A 10,337-nucleotide genomic window follows, 5' to 3' on the forward strand; every position below is an offset into this window, starting at 1 on the left:
GAGGGTGTGGAGTGGCGCTGGCAGAGCGGGCAGTGTACCGGGCAGCGTGCAGACAGGACGAGGCACAAGGATTCTTAGTTAATAAGTGGCGAGGCCCAGGTTGGCCTGACCTTGAGACACTAGACCCTGCGTCTTTCCCCAAGGACCGCCACAGCCAAAACTATCAGGACAGAGCCTCCTGAGAAGCAGACCCTCCACCCCCGCCCCGGGTGCCTGCAGCCGTGTCCAGGGTGTGGCGTGTGTATGTATAAGCACTAGAAATGAAACACCTGAGAAGAGAGAGTCCAGAGTCATTTCGCGTTTACTTGAAAATGAGCCGCGCCTGCCCCTGTGCAGGTGCCGTCGCTGCTCTCGTGGCGCCTGGGTGGCTCAGCCAGTTAAGCTTCCAACTTAGGCTCAGGTCATGATCTAACAGCTAGTGGGTTCAAGCCCCACACCGGGCTCTAGGCTGACAGCTTCGGAGTCTGGAGCCTGCTTCGAATTCTGTGTCTCCCTCTCTGCTCCTCCCCCACTTGCGTGCTCGCTCTCTCTCTCTCAAAAATAAATATTAAAAATAATTTATAAAAATGCATTTCAAATTAAATTCCAGATATTAGTGTATATTCCAAAAGACTTTTGTGAGGATATCATTGACCAGAGTGCAGTGTTTCTTTTTTTAAAAATCTTTGGGTGGAAAGTTTGCATAGAGTGAAATATGGACATCTTCATTGTATGCTCCCTGAGTTCTGACAGCCCAGGATGCAAAACTTTGCTGTTACCCCGAATGTTCCCTGAGGCTTCTTCCTGGTCGGTCCCTACACCCCTACCTCAGACATGGTCACTGTCCTGTTTCCCCCATCATGGAATAGTTTTCATTTAAAATCTCAAGGTAATGGGGTGCCTGGGTGGCTCAGTCGTTTGAGCATCCCACTCTTGATTTTGGCTGAAGTCATGATCCCAAGGTCATGGGATCAAGCCCCGGGTTGACTCCTTGCTGAGCTGCCTAGGACTGTCTCCATCCCTCTTGATCTACCCCTCTGCCACTCACTCCCTCGCTCTTCCTTTCAAAAAAAAAAAAAGTAAATGAAAGCTAAGATAAAATGTCAACAGCTTTTACATTTATTTTTTGAAAGGGCAGCTTACTCCTGTGTGTAGTAAAAGTTGATAAGGTATAAAGCTGTACAGTAAAAAATAACTGTCTTCCTCCCACCCTTTTCCGTGCCCATCCTGTAAAGGCATCCACCGTTGGCAGTGTCTTCTGTGTCTTTCTAGAAATGCTTGATGTAGATGCAAAAGCACGTATGCATGTCTGTCTAAGTCGTTGATGAAAACTGTACCTTACCTGACCCGCTGTCTTGTGTCTTTGCTTTTGTCACTTGACATTACACCCCAGAGGTCACTTATTGTTTGTCATTACGAGTTCGCTGGCTCTCACGGCCGTCAGCGGTGTCGCGATGTATGTCCTTGTGCAAGTGAGTGACATACGTTATTCGTGCGTCTTTATTACTTAGAGAAAAACTAGTTGTCCATTCTTCGTTGCCTGCATACTTTTCTCATGCTCCTTCCCTGAAATTCCTGACCTCTGACCCTGCATTTACCCATCTATCCATTTCTTTTTTCCTTTTTAACATTTGTTAATTTATTTTGACAGAGTACAAGCAGGGGAGGAGGAGATAGAGAAAATGGGAGAAATCTAAGCAGGCTCTACCCTGTCAGTGCAGAGCCTCACCACCAACCATGGCTCAGTCTCACCAACCATAAGATCATGACCTGATCCGAAATCAAGACGAGCCACCCAGACACCCCTATCCATTCCCGTATATGTTCATCTTTCTGTCCACTGGGAACATTGAGCAATTACTAATCGCCTGGTACCAGGACGGGCTCTGGGAATATTGTCCTTGAGATCATCATAGTCTTTTGGGAGAAGCAGACACATCAAAACCTAAACCACAGAAATGTAATAGTCCGCCTTGGTTCAGACTTCCAGGGTTTCCCGGAGGAGGACATAAAAAGCTCTTGAAAGCTCTTTATTGCCAGTTCCTTACTCCCTACGGAGAGTCTTTGACCTCAGCTCATTTTTAAACTACGCGAATGCCTCTGATTGTTTGTAAAACAAAAGAACAAATGAATAGATAAACCCAGAAGCCTGAAAGTGGTCCAGACTCAGGCTGGCGGCCTTCCGTGGGCCCAGGAAGCCCCGGCCGACTTTGTGCTGAAAGCACGGGCCTGGGCCTGGCTTGGCCAGCCACACCGGAGGGCAGCCGTGCCCTGGCACGCATCGTTCCTTGTTAAAGGAGGTGAGAGAGCGAGGGTACAGGTGGGCTGGGAAGCAGTTGTGTTTGGCAGCACAAAGTGAGAGTTAATTGCTTAAGGGAAGGCTATTCAAGAAGATCAATGACAGAGAAAGCAACTGTGGAAAACATAAATCATGGGTGTCATTTTGTGATGGGGACACAGGTTTGCTGCTCCATTAATGTCTGCCTTTTGCCTTTCTTCTGAGCAGTAAACCTGAAAGCCGTGTAATTAGAAGAGAGATAATACAATTCTCTTCCTTTGGTTTTTCTTAACTCCAAACCAAGTTATCCTGATCATGCGTGAGGACTGCAAATTTGCTCCGAAGTAGTTTAAAAATAGACATTTCAGTGTGGAAAGACAGCTCATGTTTTTTCCCCATCTCGTCAGTCACAAATACTAATGCAGCGTCTGTGATGTGCCAAGCAGGTGCTGGGCGAGGCTGCCGCCACTCACGGTGCACGTGTCCCCAGCTCGCAAGGAGGGACCGGTACGCACAATGACCGTGATGAAGTCCTGGCCAGCCGCCTAGTATGAACCACAGGTGGCTGTGGAGGGCTGTTGAGTTTCTGCAGTCCAGGCAGAGGTCTCCCGGGAGTGCATGTATTAGCTGAGTCTAGAAGGGTGTGCAGACAGGTAGGGGGAAGGGGATAGGGGAACATGGCGTGAATTTTTTTTTCAACATTTATTTATTTTTGAGAGACAGAGTGTGGGCAGGGGAGGACCAGAGAGGGAGGGAGACACAGAATCGGAAGCAGGCTCCAGGCTCTGAGCTGTCAGCACAGAGCCTGACGTGGGGTCACAAACTGCAAGATCATGACCTGAGCCGCAGTTGGACACTCAACTGACTGAGCCACCCAGGTGCCCCGGAACATGACTTGAGATGTCACTTGCTCTACACATTGTTTGAGGGTTACACATGGGAATAGGCTGGCACATAGTAGGCATTCCACACGTGTTGGGTGGTCCTTCCCGTCTTTGTTGATTCGTTCTAATAGGGCACTCACGGGTTGCCACGGGGTAGGTGAAGAAGAAACCGGGGTTTATTGAAGCCAGGTGACGTGTCGAACAGTCAGAAAACCCAATTTTTTGTCAGTCCATTGAGACTTGATGTGTTCTGCTCCGACTCTCTAGACTGACGTGTGTGTCCAGAGATGGGAAAGGACCTGGGCTTTCCTGGGGAGAGTCAGGCCTGTGCCTTGTTCCTCCAGGCCTGGTGCTGCCAGAAATCACCTGGGAGCATCAGAGAAAACAGGCTTTAAGGAAGGCTTGGGATCTTGGACTCACCTGTACACTGGTGCACGTCCCCTCGTGAGTCATTGAGTCCTCCCAGGCCTTCTTCACTCCATCCGAGGTCTCTGTACTGGCAGAGCCTCCCCCCAGGTGAATCTGGGTTACTCCGTCTTCTGGGCCTGTCCGTGTGCAGGTGCAGAAGCAGAAGGCAGAGACTGGGCATTTTGCAGCGGGAGGCCGCTTAGCTTAGTGGTAAGACGTGGAGCCAGACCCCCTACCTTCGACTCCCACCTCAGTCCCTGACCAGCCGAATGACCCTGGGAATGTTACTTTCTGGGCTACCATTGCTGTATGTCAGATACCCCAGAACTTGATGATGTCAAAACACAACCATTTTCTTCTGTTTCCCAGTTCTGTGGGTTGACTGAGTGGTTTTGCACCCCGTATCCCATTGTCTGGGGCTCAGCCGAGCTACACGTCCGAGATGGCGCGCTCAGTCGGGTGGCAGTTGGTGTTGGCCTCCTGGCAGCTCTGTCTCTTTGGTTTGTTCGAGCTGAGTCCACTCGTCCTTGGGTGTGGAAGGGGGATGATCTCTGTGCCCAGAGGGCTGTGACGAGGAGATTTTGATGTGAAAGCACTTTGTACAGCAGGGAGCCTTTGACGTTGCCTAGTGGGGGCGTGTCTCTGTTTGCAGCCCCTCAGGACTGGACATGAGGGCAGCTCTAAGGACAGCGAGGGTTCTCTGTCAACTTGTGCTGCTCCTGCTTGGGTCCTGATTCTGAAAGTAGGAGGAGCGAACAGTTTTTCCTGTGGCTCTGGCATTCGCTTGATGAGTTTTGTCGTGTCTTCCTCCTTCCTTCCCTTCCCGTTTAAACAAGCACTTACTCAGTACATTTGTTACTCTTTTTGGCAAAACCTCTGTCCTTTGAGCCCTTGTCCTAGGTCCGGGGAATTCCAGGTCAGAACGCCAGGGCACATCCGTGTCTCAATTCCATCCTGGCCCAGTTGTGAGGGGCTAGGGTGAGCTGGCCGGTGTCTGCTCCCCGGTCCCCAAGCAGCCTGGGAAATCCTGAGTCCGGAGAGGCTGGGGAAGCTTCCTTGCTCACGAGGCCCAGAAGCGGATCCTCTGTGAGCCTCACCTGCCTCCCCCTTCCCCCCATCCACGCGTGTGCGGCCCCTGGGGGGTTGGTTCCGGAGGATCCGGGATCCTGGCTGCTCTGTTTCTCCAGCAGTGGCCTCTGCCTCTCCCACAGCCGTGTCCTGCCGTGTGAGTCCCCAGACCGCAGGCCAGAGGGGACCTGGCTTTTCTGCAGGGCCAGGGAGGAGTGAACCAGGACATCCTGCTGCTGAACGCTGGTTTGTGGCCCCTGCTGGGGGCGATCCAAGCACGGGCTGTCTCCCAGAGGTGTGTCCCGCCAGGAGCTCCGTGCAGCTTCGGGTGGTTACCAGGGATATTTGTGGCCTGTGTCCAAAGAAAGCTGCTTGTTCTTACCAAATACTCCCTGCCCTGCACTTTTTTCATTGGGAGACCGGGGAGTAAAATCAACTTTCTGGATGAGGACTGGAAGCCTCAGACGATGTCTGGTGTCAGTCCAGGCGCACAGCACAAGAGGACAGCGCTAGGGTGGCGGCTGAGTGGGGGCATCTGCTGCCAGCCTGCAGGTGCTGTCGAGCATGGTCTGATGCAAGACCCACTCTGCAGAGCCGGGAAGTTGACAGTGTTCTCTAGCCAGACTCTCCGGAACTCACAGACACCAAAGTGTCTCCTGGCTCGCTGATACCAGGAATGCCCCATAATGAGAAGCAAAGCTCCTAATTCAGGAGGGTTTAACACTTCCCATCTACTTAGGTTCATTGTCCAAGATGTTGCCTCAAAATCAGCACCGCTGAGAGTTGACTTATCTGTGAAGAAAATACCGCCTTACGAGAATCAATTCTCTCTTGAAGAATCTTGTTTGTTCTTAGCGTTATAAGTGATGTCTGTCTTTCACCCCTCACCTTCTCTTCTCCTTGGGTCCTCCTGGTGTCCTTGCCCTTTGGCTTTGTGGGGTCGATCCAGTCAGGACCTTCCCTCTTGTGAACGCAGCTGCCTGGGCCCGAGCCTGTTCGTTCCCAGTGTGAAACCAGGCTGACCCAAAGATGGCATCCTGGCGCACGTATGGTGTGGCAGCATCTTCCCCGTCCGGGGCTCCCTCCTCCACTGTGCCGACCTGCTTCTCCTTTCGTGCCCGAAGAACCTTCCCCAGACCCCGGTGCCAAGGGGGGAGCTCTGAAAAGAGAGGCCAAGAACTGCCCCACAGCCATGCCTGAGAAGGTGCTAGAGTCCCGGCCGTGTCCACGGGCTTCCGTGTGGAGGCGCCCAGGGGAGGGTGGTGTCTGCATGGTGGTGGCCTTCAGGGCTTCCTGCATCCTTTTCCGTCCTGGACTCCAGAGCGTTTGAAGCAGAGTCTCCACTTCCTTTTGGCTTTCTGCATTCCAGCCACGTGCCTTTTTATTTTTTAGTCATCAGGGAAATGCAAATTTATTTATTTTTATTTTTATTTATTTTTTATTACCTTTTTATTTATAGTTTATTACCAAGTTGGTTTCCATATAACAGCCAGTGCTCTTCCCCACAAGTGCCCTCCTCCATGACCATCACCCCACTCTCCTCCCCTTCTCCCTCTTCAGCCCTCAGTCTGTTTTCAGTATTCAAGGGTCTCTCATGCTTTGCCTCCCTCCCTCCCCCTAACTCTTCCCCCCCTTCCCTCCCCATGGTCCCCTATTAGGTGTCTCCTGTTAGACCTATGAGTGCAAACATAAGGTACCTTTCATTCTCCACCTGACTTATTTCTCTTAGCATGACACCCTTTTGCAGGGCAGGGTTGGCATTGGAAAGAGTATTTTATTTACTTTGCACAGCCATACGGGACACACTTAACATATAGTATGTGTCTGTCTGTGGCTACACGAGTGATGCACTGATACCGTAGAAAGTGCAGAAAAGTGCAGATGCCTACGGCACATCGTGCGGCCTCGCTCTCCCGGTGCCCTGTGTCCACTTCCCCTCGTTCCCTCTGACCTTACTGGTACGTGGACATCCTGAGTCGTGCTTAAGAATTTGTGGCTCCATGCGCTTCTTAAGAAACAGAGGCAAGGAGCTGTTTGCTGTGCCATTAAAAATCTATCAGAAACATTCTTCTGGTGAGAAAATACATTTATATCTAAATGTTTAATTGGCAGTACATGATTTCAAAACTCAAATGATGTTTAATAGGCTGTTTAATAAATAAACTCGTTTTCTTCTTGTTAATGGTTTTTTTAAATCATTTATTTTTGAGAGTGCAAGTAAAAGCGCTCAGGGGAGGTGTAGAGAGAGAGGGAGAGAGAGGATCCCAAGTGAGCTCTGTGCTGACAGCAGAGGCCCTGATGGGGGCTTGAGCCTGTGAACTGTGAGATCGTGACCTGAGCCAAAGTCGGATGCTAAGTGGACTGAGCCACCCAGGAGCCCCTCATTGTCTTTTTTCTAAAGTGTTTATTTATTTATCTATTTAGAGAGAGCAGAATGTGTGAGCAGAGGAGGAGCTGAGAGAATCCGAAGCTGACCCCACATGGAGCTCAATCTCATGAACCATGAGATCATGACATGAGTCAAAACCAAGAGCCAGATGTCAAACCAACTGAGCCACCCAGGCACCCCAAAATAGCCTCATCTCCGTGTCCTGCGCCGGCTGCCCGGGCCCCCACTCCCACACCCTGGAGCCCATTGGGTGCCCTTTCCTCGGAGCCTTAGATGTCCCTGCTAGCCCTTCTCCGTGCAAACGCAGACCAATGCAAAGTTAGTTCTCCGCGTGTACATTGAAGGTGGTGCATCAGACCCACCACCTGCCCCTGCTCAGGCTTTCACTTGACCTTTCCTGGACGTCTCTTCCTGACTGCACAGGGAAAGCTGTTTTGTTCTTGAAAATCACAAAAGTTTTTTTTCTAAAGCAGTTCATTCTAAAGATAGATTATTTTAGTTTTATGGAGATACAGCAAATGAGAATTCGGCCTCTTTTCCTCCCCACCCCGACTCCTGTATTTTCAATGATAGACACTGTTAACGTTCTTCTATATTTTTCCAGTTATTTTCATGATCCGACCCTCATGAACGTGCATGTGTAACCCATTTTTTAAAATCTGACCATCTCATCCAGACATGTTCCCTGAATCATGTCTCTATAGTCGGACCTTTCAGTGATTTGAAAAAGGGTTTTTTCAACTTGGCAGAGCAGTGGAAAGAGGAGTGATCTTTGATGTAAAGTTTGGTCTCTGGCTTTGGTTCTTTGCTCTAGAGAAATCCTAGGAGTGAGGGGTGTGGGCCAGAGGATGGGGCTCTTCCTAGGGATCGTGGGGCATAGCCTCATGGCTTCCCCAGTAGATGAAACCACCTCTTTTCATGGCCACCCACAGGAAGAGTGACAGTCACCATGGCTGCAGGGCCACACCAGCCAGCCCAATGAGCTCCTTGTTCTTTAAAGCTGGAGTTTTCTCAGGGCGGGAGTAAGCCTGTATTGCCTTGTTGGGCTTGAAGGAATCTCTCAGTAGCAGCTTCTTGGCCAACCCTGCTCACGGTGCCCATTCTGACTGCTCGGCTGCATACATCTGGCCAGAGCCCAGGTGGGGCGTCACCCTCTGGGCTGCTGTGTGCGGGTGGGAGATGCTCCTTGGGTTGGCGGGTTGGATTCGGTGCTGATGTCAAGGATAACAGAACACACAGCCTTTCTCCGTAACGGCTGCACTGTTAATACAGTGCAGTTTCTGTGAACAGCCTGCCTCCCAGACCCTGTCCCGCGCGCTCGGTGGGCATCAGCTCATGTCTGAGTCCTCGGACCGTCCTCCCTGTTATTTAGGGGAGGGCAGTGGGGCACAGAGGAGGTAAGTGATTTGTTCACGGCTGCAGGGTCAGGAATGGCTGGGGCTGGGGTTGGCCCTGAGCCACGTGGCACCAGAGTGTAGGCTCCATAAGCGTGGCATCCTCCAGCCTTGGAGAGAACCCACGGAGTGCCTTCCGGTGTCCCTAGCCCCCAGGAGAGGGCTCAGGTCTCCTCTCCTTCCACCCTGGAGTGGTGGGTTTTCCCTCTTTGCTGATGGTCTGTAGCAGGAGAGCCTTTGAAGTTGGACAGATCAGAATTCAGATCCACTTCCTGCCCGTCTGGCCTTGGCAAGGTCTCAGCCTCCCTGAGCCTGTGTCCTCATCGTGAAGCAGGGGGCTGCCCCGTCCCCCCCCAAATAATTATGAAGATGATGGGGAACAGGAAAGCTGTGGCAGGTGCAGTGTGTGAAGGAAATGCTCTCTCCCTTGCTCGCCCACACCCTCCCCCTTTGCACTCATTCCTCTTGGTTTCCATCCACATCCTTAGATTCTGGCCACTTCACATTCGATCAGAAGCTCAGGCCCCGCGTATGACCCTAACACCACCATCTCCCGAAGTCCTCCCAGTGCTGACCGTTTTGCGATCTGCTTTACGGGGTAGCTGCCAGGCCGTGGAGTGTCTTTGACCGAATCGTTTTCTCCTGGGGCCCTTCTGAGTCAGGAGCAGCTGCTGTGTTCGGCCTCCAGGTGCTCCTGCATCAGGGCGGGGGGAAGGACTGAGGCGGGAGGGGGCAGACGGTGGCCTTTGGTGTTTACGTCCTAGCGGTGTCTGTGCACTCATCATGGTGACTGTGGTCATTTGTTCCGCTGCTCATTTGGTAACTTGCATCTCACATCCTAATTAGGCCTTTATAGCTCCGAAATTACACGATACTGCGGGCCTGCTATTACCTCAATAGGATTAACAGTCCTTTTTCTGTGAAGATAATTGAGATCCCTCATGGTGACATAATTTTATCACCCTAACACCATCTCTAACCATCCTTACACAAAGTCTCTTCTTGTTTTCCAGTAACTGTTTTCTCACCTCATTCTGAACAGGAAGTGTTCACGGATCACTGGGAGGCAGGATTCTTGCGTGATTATGCCAACTGCGGTAACCATGATGCGTTTTCTCTCTCCCTCCCCCTCCCCTGATGCCAGGTGCCTGGAGATTTGAGTCAAACATCCGAAGACCAGAGTCTGTCGGATTTTGAAATGTAAGTCCACAGCATCTGCTCACGGGGTGGGGGCGCCTTAGAAGCAGGACTCTGTGGTTTGGTTTGTGTTTCGGAAGTCCACAGGGGGAAACAGAAGTCACTGTTTCAATCTGCACAGGCCGATCTGGTTATGGTCGAGGTGAGAGGCTGTTAACCTGCACCCCACATCCGGCCTCCAGATGTGCTGTAGCTCTCTTTCCGGGTTTCGGAAAACGATCACTTCTTCTGGCTGACGTTGAAGGCTTGGAAGCTATCGCATAAGAATTTAAATTTTGCACCACACTGAGATACCACCTCACGCCAGTCAGAGTGGCTAACATGAACAAAGCAAGAGACTATAGATGCTGGCGAGGGTGTGGAGAGACGGGCACCCTCCTACACTGCTGGTGGGAATGTAAACTGGTGCAGCTGCTCTGGAAAACAGTGTGGAGGTTCCTCAGAAAACTATCGATAGAACTCCCTTATGACCCCTTAGCACAGCTGGGGATTTACCCAAGAGAGACAGAAATGCTGATGCATAGGAGCACGTGTACCCCAATGTTCATAGCAGCAATGTCAACAATAGCCAAAACATGGAAGGAGCCCAAATGTCCATCACCTGACGAATGGATCAAGAAGATGTGGTATATATTCACGATGGAGTACTACATGGCAATGAGAGGGAATGACATATGACCTTTTGTAGGAAAGTGGATGGACCTTGAGGGTGTCATGCTGAGTGAAGTAAGCCAGGCAGA

General features: G+C 51.1%; 1 protein-coding gene across 1 annotated transcript in view; it reads left to right on the top strand.

Moving 5' to 3' along the window:
* LOC115300137 (sorting nexin-29-like) overlaps nucleotides 1-10,337 on the top strand; it is a 283,725-nt gene that overhangs the window by 126,327 nt on the left and 147,061 nt on the right. Inside the window, exon 4 of the mRNA XM_029949758.1 lies at nucleotides 9,545-9,600. Coding sequence (XP_029805618.1) covers nucleotides 9,545-9,600 — 56 coding nt within the window. The remainder of the gene's footprint in view (nucleotides 1-9,544; nucleotides 9,601-10,337) is intronic.

The sequence above is a fragment of the Suricata suricatta genome, chromosome 8 (assembly GCF_006229205.1).
Source record: "Suricata suricatta isolate VVHF042 chromosome 8, meerkat_22Aug2017_6uvM2_HiC, whole genome shotgun sequence".
Taxonomy (NCBI): Eukaryota; Metazoa; Chordata; class Mammalia; order Carnivora; family Herpestidae; genus Suricata; species Suricata suricatta.